The following is a 15,793-nucleotide window of genomic DNA, read 5'->3' as shown; positions in this document are numbered from 1 at the left end:
GGTAGGGTAGGAGACTTGAACTCTCCCTCCTCACCCCACTGGTCTGAAGACTACTCACACTTTCCTTTGGGTGTTATCTGACCCACATATCAGATCATGCAATTAAGCTCATGTGTAGTTTGGCCCAGTGATCCCAATGGTGCCCATATGGGGTGAAGTACTCAGCAGTCTCTTCTCATGCTCTCCCCTCTACTCATGGATTTGAAAGCATCAGTCTTTGTTCTTGCTTTTCTTCCTGCAAATGGTTGTCTGCACTGCTTTTGTATCATTCTGATCCATCATATGGGAGCTGCCTTATTGTGTCTTTGATCAGTATTGTAATGTTCTCTTTCCTTCTGCTCGTCTAATGCATTGTATTTGGGGATCTCACTTCTCCATAGCCTCCATAAGCCTAAGTCTGGGCTGTAATTTTATTGATGTTATCTTAAAAATCTAAGCAGCTCCCCAGTGGGTGAGCTGCAAATCTCCTGGTGTGTTTTGTAGCACAAAAGATGATACGAACTCCAGTAAGAAAGTGGTGCAAAAAAGAAAAGCCAGTCTGATCTCAGACAGAGATAGGAAATTGGTTCCAGACTGCAGGATGATTAGTACCTTCCCCACCTTTGGAAGCCGAGTAAAACATTTGAAGGGGGGCATAGCTATGGAACTCCAGTTCTTGGGAGGCCAAACTGCCCTGCACTCTGCTTTCCTTTCGTTGGTAAGCAAAGACTTTTTTTGCTGCAACAGGCCTTTGGCCACTAAATGGCTGTTGTGGCAGGCTCTTCTGAATGTAGGTGTTGCCCTTGTGTGTGCACACACTTTTAAATTGCTTTAAGTGTTCCCAGTGCTGTTTTAATAGGATTACTTATTTTATTGGGTTTCAACAATATTTATATTTATGTTGTGTTTTTGTTGGATCTGTTTTAGTTTATGCTGTGAGCTGCTTTGACTCCTACAATGGGAGAAATGCAGGTTATAAGTAAAATAGATTAACAGCAACAAGTCACATTCCTGACCTTTTTGCTATACTAAATCCAACTTTGAAATGCTTGCTAAAAACACTTCTTATTTACCATGCCTATGCAAGCAATTAAGAACATAACTATCTAGTATAATTAACTGAAGTTTGATTTCAACTTTTTAATTTTTTTATTGTATGCATTTAAGTACTATTGTTGTATACTGTTCTGGCTTGCTTTTTTTAAATGAAGTAGCAGTGTGTGTGTGTGTGTGTGTGTGTGTGTGTGTGTGTGTGTGTATTTTTATAAACAAATAAATCCTTTTCAGGCCCCCTTGTCATCTTGGACCTAGGGACTGGGTAAAGGAAATCCTCTATCAGCAATCCTCAATCAGCAAAAAAAACGAGAGGCACAAATACAAGATGGGTGACACCTGGCTTGAGAGCAGTACATGGTTGACCACAAACTTGACATGAGCCAACAGTGTGATGCGGCAGCTAAAAAAGCCAATGCAATTCTGGGCTGCATCAATAGGAGTATAGCATCTAGATCAAGGGAAGTAATAGTGCCACTGTATTCTGCTCTGGTCAGACCTCACCTGGAGTACTGTGTCCAGTTCTGGGCACCACAGTTCAAGAAGGACACTGACAAACTGGAACGTGTCCAGAGGAGGGCAACCAAAATGGTCAAAGGTCTGGAAACAATGCCTTATGAGGAACGTCTAAGGGAGCTGGGCATGTTTAGCCTGGAGAAGAGGAGGTTAAGGGGTGATATGATAGCCATGTTCAAATATATAAAAGGATGTCACATAGAGGAGGGAGAAAGGTTGTTTTCTGCTGCTCCAGAGAAGCGGACACGGAGCAATGGATCCAAACTACAAGAAAGAAGATTCCACCTAAACATTAGGAAGAACTTCCTGACAGTAAGAGCTGTTCGACAGTGGAATTTGCTGCCAAGGAGTGTGATGGAGTCTCCTTCTTTGGAGGTCTTTAAGCAGAGGCTTGACAACCATATGTCAGGAGTGCTCTGATGGTGTTTCCTGCTTGGCAGGGGGTTGGACTCGATGGCCCTTGTGGTCTCTTCCAACTCTATGATTCTATGATTCTAATGCTCTACTGTGACCTTTGATGGGGAAAGTCCTGCCTTCCTTAGTGAAGAGTGAGGGAAAGAATCACTGGCACTGAAGGAGGAAGTTGGACAAACAATTTTAGGAAGGAGTTAATGGCATGGCAGAGCTTATTTGCTGGACTTTCTCTGATCCCATCATTGCTGGAGGAATTGGCTTCTCATTGGGCCAGTGGGCTCAGCTGCATGCATTTGGCTCAGGGTACCGTACCTCAACGTTTTAATGCTTGAGGTCTCAGCTCACAGCAGAGCTAATTTGGAAAACTGTCCTTTTAGAACTCAGCCAACTCTCATAGACCTCTGACAATTTCCTGGGAAAGAGATTTGCTGCTGAAGTTCTCTTCAGTAGAGACCTCCTGGTCTGGCTCCCTTTGAGCAATGAGAAGGGTTTCCAGAAGCAAAGGATAAGAAGGGTCTGGCACATACAGCTGTGCCCCACAACAGACTGGAGTGGCTATGGGGGGGTCAGGAGAAGCAGCTAGGGGGCTATAGCACCCCGCATTGCCCCCAAAGTAGTTGCCACACTCTGCTTAATGGTAGCTGCACTTCTGGACACCTCCGAGCTGTGGGTTTACTTTCTAAACATAAAAATCCCTCCTTCCCAATTGACCACTTCATATTTAAAATTGTAAGTACAAATGCACATTCACCTGACTTTGTTCCCAACCTGAAAATATCTACTACTCCCAGAATTTTGGAAGGTTTCCTCCCCCATGACCCCTGCCCCAAAGTTGTGACATTTGTGGAGGGAGTGTGATGTATTGGATCAGCCATACTTTTTTTTTGTTTTTAAGTGTCATACCAAAATACACATGGGCAACTCCTTGTAGCATGGGGGAAAATATAAATTATTCTGTGGATTACTCAATGGTTTCTTGTACAACACAACTATAGCAAATATTCCCCAGGGAGGAATTAAGTTGTCTTGCCTGTCATTCCAGGGTAATTGAATTTCCTTCTTTGGTCTAGCTCTAAGTTATGTCTCATCATTCTCTGAAGGAAGATTGTTTCTCCCATTGGAGTTATAGGAAACTCAGCTAGCAGTTCCTTTCTTTAAAAAACGACATGTGCATATATGAAACTTGTTTTAAGGCTGCTGGAAATTGTATGGTGATGAAGTGCAAAGCTTGCTTTAGAGAACCTTGGTTAAGTGTCTCACTGTGTTTTGCACAGAGCAGTATACAAATGTAGGACCAACTGATTCACTGACCACTCCCCAAACAAGCCTTCCACAATTGAAACTCCCCACTGCCTTACACACAGGACTCGCCCTAACATTAGGCAAAGTGAAGTGACTGTCTCAGGTGCCAGTTGCTAGCACTTCTGCCACATTGTCTAACCTTCCTTTCACACTTCAGTATCTATTGAATTGGGGACTGTGCCACTTTTGACCAATATATTGCTCTAAATTTCATTCACACCGGTGGACATGGTGTGACACAACAATGAACATGATTGGACAATGTTTCTGCTACGTTACTGCACCTATGTGCTTCTGTTTCCCATGGCTCGCCCATGAGAAGAGCAGGGAAGAAGTGTATGCTAGTATAGCACCCAAATTTCATCACTTTACTCCCACAATTTTCTTCATTTAAGGGGGCTGCAAATGGATTTTTTCTGGAATCAAATAACACAGAAATGAGTGCTAAGCATGCACTATATTCCATTAGTTTTCTGGAAGTGGCTTTTATGTGATGTGAAAGCCGAAATATAATGCATAAATTCACAGGGAAACATCAGGCAAATGGCTTAAACTGCCATTGAATGTAGCCTAAGATTCAACTTCTAGGTCAAGCTGTGGCTGTATGGGGAAGGAGTGCCATCTTGTCATCCAAAATGTCTTCAGATGGACCTGCTCATACAGATGTTTCCCCCTTTTATGTCCCTGGACCACGTTTGATGCCTCATTAATTCACCTTATGCAATGTGTCTGTAAGATAGCTGATCAACTCCTGAGTCCTCTGAGTCTCTTGTAGGCCAGCAGGCCACATGACCGCATCATACACAGAATCATGATGAAGATAACAAAGAAAGAAGCACTTATGTCTTGAGCTAGGCACAGAGCCAAGAATTTTGGAATGTCCTTCAAAACAAAAACCATAAAGAGCAAAACTCAAATGTTCAATGAAGTTTTCTTTCCCCAGGAATAATCAGTGGTGGAAGGGCAAACACCAACAGATGATCTGATAGTTCTCTGCTTCCCAAATCTTAGGCTATCTTGACATTGGTGAAAAGAATGGAGCTGACCCAGGAGTTTAGGTGACGTTGTCTAGCATCCATCCATTCCTGAAGGATTATTCTAATGGCTAAGGTTAATGGTGTTTCTAATAGGTTTTATCCACAAATAAATGCTTGCCTTGGTGAAATCTGCATACTTGGCTGATTTGAAATTATTAATGGCATGCCTTAGACTAGCTACTCAGGGAGAAATGTCAATAACGTGCTCTCAAAATAACTGACGTGAGGGGTTTCGTAGTGGGGTTTTTGACTTGGACACTTGCTTCTGACACATATAACCACTTATTGATCTGAACGGGGCCAGTTTTGATGTGCATGGGGGTTTTTATTTCCTTTTTTTGCTAATTCAAACAAGAAAAATGAAGCAAATAAGAATACTTCTCAGTCTGTGTGGGTCTGCAAACTCAGCCTCTTATAAACCCAAAAACAATATGAGATCATTTTTTGGGCCAGCTTAGAAAAGGAATATACAGTCTTACAAGTTCCATTTGGCTGCTGCTGCTTCAAATAATGATAATTGTAATAATATTTTCTTGAAGGGGAATGGGTAAATCTCTGTTTCTTATCTATGCCAATTTCACACATTTTACCTGCAATTCCATTTTTTTTTTTTTGCATCTTCTGCCTTAAAAATAACACTCCTCAAACTACAAAGTATGCATTTTATTATTTAGTAGTATAATGCATATTTCAAATGAGCATATTCTCTCAAAATACTTATTTTAAAAGTATGTTTTGATGCCTTTAGATTGCCAGACTGCCTTGGAACATTCAAAGTAATCAGATGTATGGAGAATAGCTAAGTTCCGATCTGAACAAAAGACAGAAGCAGGCACTGAAATGTCTTTCAATTTCTGTTTTCTTCCCTGACAAAGGGGCTTCCATTCCCTTTCAGGCCCAGTGGAAGCTGTTCCTTTGGGGCACATGTGGCCCTGACTGCCCCATCAATCCCAGTATGACCTCAGCCAGCTTCTACCTACCTGCCTTCTTACTTACAACTAGTCCAGGGCATGGAACTGTCAGCCAGCTTCCTCCTCCTCCTCAGTCTCAGTGTTGCCTAGGGTTGCCATATGTCTGGGATTTCCCAGACACATCCAGTTTTGAGGTGCCTCTGGGCTTTTTTTTTTCCATTTTGGATTAAATGTCCGGGTTTGGGTTGTTGTTTTTTGTGTGGCATGCTCAGAAGGCGCTGTGCCCCCGAACTGGAAGCAGGCATTGGGTGGCCTGGAGCAGCCTGTTGAGCATTGTGCTAGGCCTGGTGTTGTTCTTGGCCACCACCAGGCCTTGCATGCCCTTCCTGGGGCCGCGATAGGCCGCACACCAGTCATGGCAGTTGCCTGGCCTTGGTGACCTTCCTGGGGCCATTCAGCCTCCCATCGTGAGCAGGAGGTTGAAAACAGCAAAGGGGCGAGAGGGGGAGGGAAGAAGGGGAAAGCAGGTGGGCGAGGAAGGAGTTAGCAGCAGGGAGGGGGCAAACGTGGGATATGCGGAATGGTGGGGGGTGTCCCAAAGGTGGTGGTGTTTGTGTTTTTGATCCCCAGAATATGACAACCCTAGTGTTGCCCTTGTAGAATTCATCAGCGAGGAGGGGGATGGGAACAAAACTAGAATTAGTTTGGCATTTGGTGATTGCCAATAACGTGAATGGCTTTAAAAGAGGGTTTGAAAACTTCATGGAGGACAAAGGCTACCAGTGGCTGCTAGCCACAATCGCTATGTTCTGCCTCCACTGTAAGCAGAATCATGCCTCTGAATACCAGTTGCTGGGAATTGCAGAAGGGCAGAATGCTGCTGAGCTCAAGTTCTGCTTGCTGGTTTCTCACAGGATTGATCAGCCACTTTCAGAACAGACTGCTGGACTAGATGGGGCATTGGCATGATCTGCCAGGCTCAGCTAAGGAATTTACCAAAATTCTTTTTCGCTTCCCTGAAAATAACTTGGAAGTTTCCTCCAAGCAAGAGCATCTGCTCTCATGGTACACCAACGTCTGCAACAATGTAGAGATATGTTGACCAAATGTTGCTATTTCACTTTTGACTGAAATAATTCAGACATCTCCTCTGCACACAGAAGGTCCCAGGTTCATTCCTCGATGTCTTCAGGTAGGTTTGTTAGAAACTGAGATATGAAAGCTAGGAGCTAAATGGCACCATAAACCTAGGTTGTGGGCGCAACAATGGAATGTCAAGGCACATATTTTTATAACAAGAATACAAAGCTGAAAATGAACTGCAGCTAAAATATTATCTTCATTTTTCACATGGTCTAGTCTTTCCCCCTGCTCAGCCCCCTAATATTCTTAAGAGAGTCTTCTTCTCCAGTCTTCAGAGAGTAGCTGGAGATGGGGAGGCAGAAAAAGGTCCTCCTTTCCTTCCAGTGAGCCAGTGTGGTGTAGTGGTTAAGAGCGGTAGTCTCGTAATCTGGGGAACCGGGTTCGCGTCTCCGCTCCTCCACATGCAGCTGCTGGGTGACCTTGGGCCAGTCACACTTCTGTGAAGTCTCTCAGCCCCACTCACCTCACAGAGTGTTTGTTGTGGGGGAGGAAGGGAAAGGAGAATGTTAGCCGCTTTGAGACTCCTTAAAGGGAGTGAAAGGCGGGATATCAAATCCAAACTCTTCTTCTTCTTCTTCCACTCTGCAGTTTTACTCTGAAATCTTAGGTGCAGAGCCCAAAGCTCAGAAACTGCTCGTGCTAATGAAATTCCCTGTTGCAAAATGCGCCTAGAACAATTGGAGTTTCAAACACTGTTGGGAACGTTCCATGTCTGAAATCCTGTAGAGCCTTTGCTGGTAAATATAGACAGTACTGAGCTAAATGGAAGCTATTCAGTATAAGTTTGCCTCCTATTTCCCCTTTTCTGGATTTTCCACCTGGGCACAGTTTCCAGATTTGCCTCAAAGTGTAACTTGAGGCAATTGGCAGTGATTGCAATCCTAAACATGATCTTGGTGGCACGCATAATAAGTCCTTTATGAGGAAAAAACAATCTTTTTGGTAACCATTTTCTCTTTCAAAGTTTATTATTTCCCCTGATATTATGCCTATTAATTTCCCAAACTCCTTACAGTCATGAAAATTGGCTATGGCAACTCTTCTCTTTTTCTTTTGATGCATATTTTTATTAAATTGTTTTTTCCCCCTGTTAAAGTCCCCAGGAATTTTATGGAATTAGAAAACCCTGAAATGAGAGGCAAATTACTTAATTTGCTCCACACGTAATTCACAATTTCTAGGTATTTGGGAAATCTGATTGCTGTGGAAAGCATAATTAATCAGAAGAGCCTCTGAGGATAAAGTGTTGTGTCATTAAATTAAGTTTCCTTGAGGTATCCTGCCCTATGAGTGACATGTGGAAGCAATTTCCAGTCCCTGGAAAGGGTCAGTAGAATCAGCCTCTGGCATCTCCTTAGTGAAGGCTTCGTTTATCATCAACAGCTTTGAAGTAACAGATATACTGCTGAAGGCCAAGATCAGATAGCTCAGGAAACCATTGGACTCCATTTCTGAATGTTGTTGGGTCTGCTTGCATGGACAATATTCTCACCAGCATAGCCTAATGTTCACTTGTATCTGATTTTATCCCAAAACCTTATAATGCAACAAATGGAATCAAAGTTGCAATGAAAGTGACAATATTGTGCATGTCTTTCTTGATATTGTTATAGCCCACCCCCCCAATCTCCACAGCCATGCTGAGATTCCAGGGATTACCCAGGGTTTGTGTTTCCTATGGAATGAGGCAAATGGAGACTGTGGTATCTTTCTGATGTATGTTTTATTTACAGTTATATACACAACCTGAGCCTCCTGTGGAAGGGTTCAAAGCATGACACTCAAAATGGGTTCTGTATCTTTCCTGGCTGCAATGTTGGATCCAAAACTGGAGGCAGACCCCATGGTGCTCTTATCCCTACTTTCTCCAGCTTACAAACTGCTTGTAAAACACAACTTTTCCCCCAAAGGCCAGCTAGAGAGACCTGGAGGGTGACATTTGTCCCCTGACCTGAGGTTCCCCACTCCTGACAAGTTGTGTTGTGGCAAATTCAGAAGATCAGGGTCCCTTCATGGTAATCACAGCAATGGCCCCTCACAGTAATGCCCTGCTAACAATACACTACCTTCTAAGATTATACAACAATATTACAATTATACAATAATATTTATTATTAGGGATGCATCACTATGATCACTGCAGATCTGCACATGTTGCCTTTCAGCAAAATCAATATTCTGTGCATGTACATTGGCAAATGATTTGGAGTACTCTATATTTCAGAATGACTTAAAGTTGTATTTTTCCTTGGATTTCCATTGCACTTAATAGAACTTACACTCCATTCTTTTGAAACTGAAGCACACTGAACTGCTTTCAGTGTTCCTAAATGCTTACCTTTGGAGCATTGAGAAGAACCCATCGGTTTTCTTCCTGAGCACCTTCTCCAGAGTGACCCCAGGAACTAATCCTCAGTGGCTGAGTCACCTCCTTTCTCTCAGAGTGTATTTGAACTGTTTGTCTTATGTGGAATTATTTTTTTATAGTGTTTTTACTGTGAAACCACTTCAATATTATCTTATGGGAAGTAATTCACAAATGGGAGCAAATAATTAACAAACTAACACCACTGACTTATCAATTGCAGTTACACTGACTGGACATTCCTGAAGTCCAAACGCTTGCAGCTATTCTGGTCTTGCACATCAGCTGCTCCTGCCAACTACACCCAGGTGCACCTCTGCCTCTTCTGTTAACAAAATGCTTCTTTTTATGATGCTCACGACAGAGCGTGGGCCCATATATTAAAAGGAAAGGGTTCTGAGATGTGCTGCACCTGTCAGTCAGACTGTGGGCAGCTGTTGACTGGAGACTGTGAGGTCAAAACCAGAGAACAAATGCAGGCTTGTCTTGAATGGGAAACCTTTATAGCTCTTCCTGGTGAAGAGAGCCAGTTGCCAGCTTGGTGGGTGGAGTCACCCCAGGACCTAGAAATGCTTAGCATATTGCTTAGGTAGACTCTGCATTTTGTGTGCCCATCGCACTGCCATACAGGGCAGCTGTGGGTTCTTGGCTCCTGCACCAGAAGCTCCTGAGGGCATATTGTATGGGAGGGATATGGGAGTCCACATCTGAGGGCAGAGCATGGTGCTTTGCACCTCTTTGGGCCTCTCTCTCTGTCCATCAGCACTCTCACCAGCTCTTACTGTCCCTGCTTTGTGCTTTGCCTGCCTGGAAAGTGTCCTTGAACTCTGACCATGCATCATCCTTCCCATGATGGAGAGAAGTGTGTGTAGAAACAGGCTTAATGTTAAAAAATAAATAAAAATACATTCATTGTTCCACCCACTTTTGTCTCTGGCCCCGCCCACCCCGCACATGTCTCCCTGATAGGTTGCCCAGATGAGAAGGCTGAAAAGGGTTGCTTGCCCCTAGTGTGGAGAGATCTGCCTTACAGTTTCACCTAACTACTCCAAGGCAGCTCATGGGGCTTTTCATAACAGGTGCTCCCAGTGGTTTTGGAAGGAAAGCTACAAAATATTTGAGGGCCTATCATCTGATTGGAAGGGCATATATTTATTGCTGGAGCTTGCCTGCCTGTGGTTATGACACAGCCATTATGTGGTTGGTACAATGTAGTGGCAGAGGCAATGATCCTGTGTATGCTTATGAGGGAGCAAGTCAACAGGGCTCTGATGGTGTTTCCTGCTTGGCAGGGGGTTGGACTCGATGGCCCTTGTGGTCTCTTCCAACTCTATGATTCTATGATTCTATGGGAACTTGGGAACTTGCTTCTAAGTAAAGATGCCTCAGGGTGGCAGATTCAAAAACTCCTGACTAAGAAGGGGGGAGAAATTGGATTTGGCTGGATTTTAATGAGAAAGTACCTAATTCAGCTGATTTTAAACTAAAGCCCAATTATCCTTCAAAATTTGCACTTCTCTGACTTCTATAATGCAGTTTTCCAGGCAAAAGCAATTAATACAAAAATGCATACATTAGAGGGGAAGTGCATATAAAAATGCATACACCTGTGAAAAGAACATACAAAAGTGCATTGTATTAGGGGAAATTGCTTGTAGAAATGTGTATATTCAAATAAACCCACACTAAAATGCTAACAAACTTTCATGATACTTAAAAAAAAAATGCTACAGAAATGTGAAGAATTAAATTTAAAATTAAGGTAGGAAAAATGAGAAACTGAAATTGACAGATTCATCCACCCCAAGTCCCAAATAAAGCAGCAGTCCTAACCCTGCTTTCCTGTGATTAAGCCCCATTGCATTAAATACAGCGTTCTTCAAAGTAAACTTGGTTACAATTGTGGTATGAAATAGCATATTGAATGGGCAGGGGAGGTAAGGGGAAAGAGTTGAACCTCACTCACTGTCGTGGCCACAATTCAGTGGATGGGTGGGGCTTTGTGAAAATAAATTTAAAACTTTTACAAGAATGCTTGAATCGTGGATCATCAATGCCTTGTCAATACCACTTCCACTCTAGGGTGGGAGCAAATTGCCATACCCCCAATCACCCAAAAAGAGCCAAGTTCATTTAGCCCTTGGGAGGAGCTAGTGGTGGTCTATTGTTGGGTTCAGACCGATTCCCAGCCAAGATGGATGAATTTATCAGTCAATTCCTCCCCAAACTCTCCCTCCTCTTCTTTATGGCATCCTCCCTTCCTCCCTTTTAGAGTGTGAGCTGTGCTAGACACCTGTAAAAGGGTCTGAGTAGGAGTTTTGGGGGAAGCCCCTAATTGACTCAGGATAAATTTCTGTTAAATTCCTGAGGCATTGTAGGTAGGTGTACTCTTTGGTTGCCTTATGCTGCATTGCTTTGTGGGAGATTGGAGGTGCCCTGTGGTCTGGGCATGTGTGCCAGGGAGAACACTGAACTCGTGGGGCCATGGTGTGCTTGTTTGATTCGCAGCCCATGCCCCTGTTAACAAGGAGGAAGAGGTCATTTCAATTCTTGCTACTGGAACACAGGTGGCTCCTGATTATATGTCCAGGAGCAAGAAGAGAAAGGATTTCTCCTCCTATAAGGAACTGCCCTCCTCAAGCTATTTTGATTCAGTTGATTTGTTCAGTCTAGTTACTTGTTTATGTGGATCCTCCTCATTCCTGTAGTTATAGTTCAATAAATGTAACCTTTCCCCATTTTAAATTGAGTCTTGAGTCTTCTTAAAGGTGTGGTGGCAACTCCCTTCTCATTAGTGAGCATGTTGGATAGTTCACATTTTTTCCTGCCTCATTCCTGCTCTGCAATATGGTGGTGAGAGGAGCCTACCTCTCAGGGTTGTTGTTAGTATGATGGAGGCAATGCATGCAGAGTGCAGTGAGCACTCCATCGTGCAATGTTTAAACACTGCATGTGTTTTTTTTCCTGCAAGGAAAAAAGTTTCTGCTTTGGAAGGACATGGACTTTTGAGAACTTTACCCCTGGATGACTGCTCAGTGAGTTTGAAAGCCAAAGCCCCACTGTAACCTGAGCAGTTAATAAAATCTATTGCCCCATGATGGATTTTTTCGTCAAGTAGAATTGATCTGTCCTCCTTGTGATTTGCGAGATGGAGGGGGAAACAGCAAATGCAATCAGGATTTCTGGTGCCCCTGAAAGAGCCCTGTTCTGTCAGTCTTTTCAAGCCTGGGAGTAACTGAAGGCTGTGGTGGTCATTCCTTTGATTTATTGAAAATAAAACACCCTTGATTAACATTTTAATAAAGAAGGTCTTTCTTTTGGCACGCAGGGTCTGAGGAGCTATTCTCCCCTATCGTACAAATCGTTTCCTTCAACGGTGAGGGGAAGAATTACCTCTTTCCAGAAATCCATAAAAGAAGAAGTGATTTCTTAAGCTGTTACTTGTACACACCGAAGTGAGAGCTTTCTTGGGGTGCGCTCTCTCTCTCTCTCTCTCTCTCTCTCTCTCTCTCTCTCTCTCTCTCGTGTGTGTGTATGTGTGTGTGTGTGTTTGCTTGCGAGGGGTGCGCTCCCGATATGTGTTATGCAAAAATGAGGATGATTTGTGAAGAAATCATCCTTGTAAAGCTATTGGTTCTGGTCATCAGCCTTTATCCAATGCTTTGGTGATGCTGCTGCTGATCTATTTGGGAAGTTGGCTGGCTCTCAAGGCAGTCTCTCTCCCTCTCCCTCTCCTCTCTCGCTCCTCAAAGGCTGTTCCACAGTGAAAATATGCTCAGTGCAGTTGAGTGCATGAATGAAAAAGCCTCCAGTATCTTCTAGGCTAGCAAAATGCAGCACAAGGCTCAACTTACCCTGGCTTTCCTCCTGTCCCAGGTAAGGAATTTGGTGCTTTGATCTGGTCTTAGGGGTTATGTGCTTGTGTGTATCTGTGTTTCTTTCTCGGGTTTTTTTGGGGGGGATGTTTTGCATTTGGCTATCTGGAAGTGTCTTGATTTCTCAACGATCGCATGCCGACTTGAAAAACACAGAGATACGCACGATGAAGTGTGGATGTGAGAAGCAATTCTCCGATGTGAAAAATGCCTCTGTGTGCTTTCCAGTGACAGGAAATTAGCGACATAATACGTGTGTGTGCATGCAAATTGTATTTCCTTCACATGAAAGAGAGTACGGATTGCTGGTTCCGTGGTGCCAGCAACAAGATATTCTATCACCTTCAATGTTTCAACTTTGATTTTTTTTGCTTCTCCTTCCTATGGCTTCTTGTCAGGACAAGATCATTACATTCCTTACTCCCCACACTCGTTAAAAAGAAAAGAGGAAGGGTGGGGGGACATGATTAAGATTTTTTTAAAATCAAAATGTGGAAGAATAAGGGCTTTCCCCTGCCTCTCCTTCTCTGCCCTACCGCTTTGGTGAATTTGTAAAATCGAGTATTAATGAGCAGCTCGGCAGCCTTACCTCCCGCCCTCTTCTCAACTGTAAAAGATCCCACCCCCCACCCCTTGCAAAAAGGTAAAAAAAAAAAAAAAGGACATAGACACCCAGCCTTTAAAAAGCCAAGAGGCTGTGGAGCCCTGCTGTTGCTGTCAGTCAATAGCCGAGGAACTAGCTGCTCTCCAACTTCTGCACTCCTCCCTTGCCTTCCCCTCTGTGAATATGATACGGATTTCATTTTGGGAAGCAGCGTGTGATGTTTAAGGCTCCTTTGTTGTCATTCGGTGTGATGCTCCTCCATCCCCTTGTTCATCCCCCCTCTCCTCTCGCTTGTCTTAGGGAGCTTAATCTCTCATTCAGCTACAAGTCTCTGTCTCTTGGATCCCTGGGATGGTACTCCAAGGTGATAAAAGTTAATTCCCTATTGGCTTGGAGACTCGACTCGGTTTTTTTTGCTTTTAACCCTTGAGGGTGCATAGGAGACCAATGCCTCGGGCGAGAGCAACTTAATGTGCACGATGTCTTCCAAATGAGAGGAACAGCTGTAGCTCGCTGGTAGAACATCTACTCTGCAGGCAGAAGGTCCCAGGTCCAATCCTCAATGGTCTTGAACCTCCAGATAGGACTGGGAAGGACTCCTGCTTGGAAACTTGGGGAGCTGCTGCTAGCCAGTGTAGAAAATGCTAGCTATGATTTGACTTTGTAAGGCAACTTCTTAAGTTCCTAAAACATCATAAATCTGGCTGCCTTCTACTAGGTCACAATGTTTGTCTATCCAAGCCACTGCTGTCTGCTCTGACTGGCAGCAGTTCTCCAGGGTCTCAGGCAGAGGTCAGTCCTAGCAACTGCTACCTGGCCATTTTAGCTGGAGTTGCCAGGGATGGGATTTAGGAACCCTTTGCATGCAGAACATGTTCTCTAGCACTGAGCTATATGGCCCCTCAGCACTTCGACAGCCATCTCTATTTATGGTATATAAGTTGCAACTATTTCTCTCTTCTCTTACTGTATTTTTTTTCTATTGAAGCTGGAAAAATGGGACCTCCATGTGTATTTTAGAGACAAAACTGTGAAGATCCTAGTAGAGTACAGAAACAAGTAATAAGTCACAGTTCCCTCTGTTCAACCGCAGCAGGGTAGTGTCACATGCGTGCTCATAACTTAGAGCGGGGGCACTACAAATTGGTGTCGTTGGGCTTGGTGATTGCTTGGGTAGTGATTTAAGGACAAGACCTTCCATTTATTGAATTAACTCATTCTTTGAAAGTTTTCTAGCATGTAGCAAGCTGGGATCTTGACCAATGCTGCAGTAACTCCCATTACCAGTAGCTCCACCAAAAATGTTAGCTTTACTACAAAGTCCCAATGTTGTGTGAATCTGGCTCCTAGTTGTGTACACTGGTGTTAGGGCAGCAAGAGTTATGGCTCTTGTCTCCTAATACAACTTGATTAAGGCTGATTACAGCTCTTCAGTGTCAAGTGAGAATCAACTATGGTTGACCATGTGAAAGCCATGGAGAGGAGGTTCACTAACTGAAATGTACTGAAGTGGTCTTGAAGCAACAAAATCTAGGGAGCTGTGGCGTGGGTGCAATTTACATGGCAACTGGATGTGCTGAGGCCATTTGAAATATGTGCAGGTGCTGTGTGGAAGAGGGGGGACTGTGTGCATGTAATAAAAATGGATGGGACAGGATGTGAAGAGAAAACCAAAACAACTGGTCAGTGGTTTAACTGGTTGCAACTAGCGAATATATGCATACACTTTGGAGTGTGAGAGGGTTGTGGTATTTATGATGTTGCTACTGGTGACAAAATAAGGTGTCAGATGTGCCTTTCCCCCAGTGTATGACTTGGCTTACTTGCTTGAGTTATCTGCTCTGCAGTCCTCTTGTGCGATGCACCTTGCTGTCTCTCCTGCCCTTTGTTTGTAGCAGCACACTATGATTTGGAAGATTTTTCCTTTAAGGTTTCTGTAGTTGGGCACACAGAGATAGACTTCCTGAGGTCAAGGAGAAAGAAAAGGTGAAATATAAAAGGAGAAGAGGAAGGAGGCAGGTGGAGAAAAGGAAAAGAGCAAAGGCTGGTAGAAAATAGGATGATGAGTTAAATGTTGTGGCTCAAATCCAAATGATTGTGCCCTCCTTGCAAGGAATCAGGTACTTACTGTCTATCTGTCTGTCTGTCTGTCTATCTATCTATCTATCTATCTGTTCAAAAACCTGCTCCTCTGTCAAGCTATTCAGATGCCCTTGGACAAATGACTATGTCTCAGCTTAACAGACTTTACAGGGATGTTGTGAGTTGGAAATGCAAGCCTGAGCTCTTTAGCAGAAGGGCATTCTAGACACACATGTGTAGCACTGCTTTTTTTGGGGGGGGAGGGGGGTAAACAACAATCCTGCAGGAGCTGACCTGTTTCTAGTCACATGCTGGTGTGTTCAAATGTTAGTTTTCTGCTCTAACAAGTCCTCTTTTATCAGCATGGCTGGAATGTGTGAAAGTCAGTCTGCTTCTCCTTCTCACCTGTATTTCATGACTCATACAAAAGATAGACATGATAGAATGTGGGCCAACATGTCCTTTGTTAAAGATCAGATGGTATCAGTTGATAGGGCTTGTCCTCAGAAGCT

At 43.6% G+C, this 15,793-nt stretch overlaps 2 protein-coding genes across 4 annotated transcripts in view; one reads left to right on the top strand and one right to left on the bottom strand.

The window, feature by feature from the left end:
• The window catches only part of SDR42E1 (short chain dehydrogenase/reductase family 42E, member 1), a 986,520-nt gene that overhangs the window by 250,899 nt on the left and 719,828 nt on the right, over positions 1-15,793 (bottom strand). The window lies entirely within an intron of this gene.
• Positions 1-15,793, top strand: part of CDH13 (cadherin 13) — a 671,588-nt gene that overhangs the window by 58,031 nt on the left and 597,764 nt on the right. For 2 of the 3 annotated variants that reach the window (XR_014528541.1, XM_083513634.1), the window contains exon 1: positions 12,330-12,596. The exons of the other annotated variant lie outside the window; for it this stretch is intronic. Coding sequence is in view for 1 of the 2 variants with exons in the window: in XM_083513634.1 (XP_083369760.1) it covers positions 12,552-12,596 (45 nt within the window). In the remaining variant the exon portion in view is untranslated. Of the gene's footprint in view, positions 1-12,329; positions 12,597-15,793 lie in introns of those variants that run through there. 3 annotated transcript variants of the gene reach the window in all.

Source organism: Podarcis liolepis (assembly GCF_965112155.1).
Source record: "Podarcis liolepis genome assembly, chromosome: 7".
NCBI lineage: Eukaryota > Metazoa > Chordata > Lepidosauria > Squamata > Lacertidae > Podarcis > Podarcis liolepis.
This window is presented reverse-complemented; position numbering and strand designations above follow the sequence as displayed.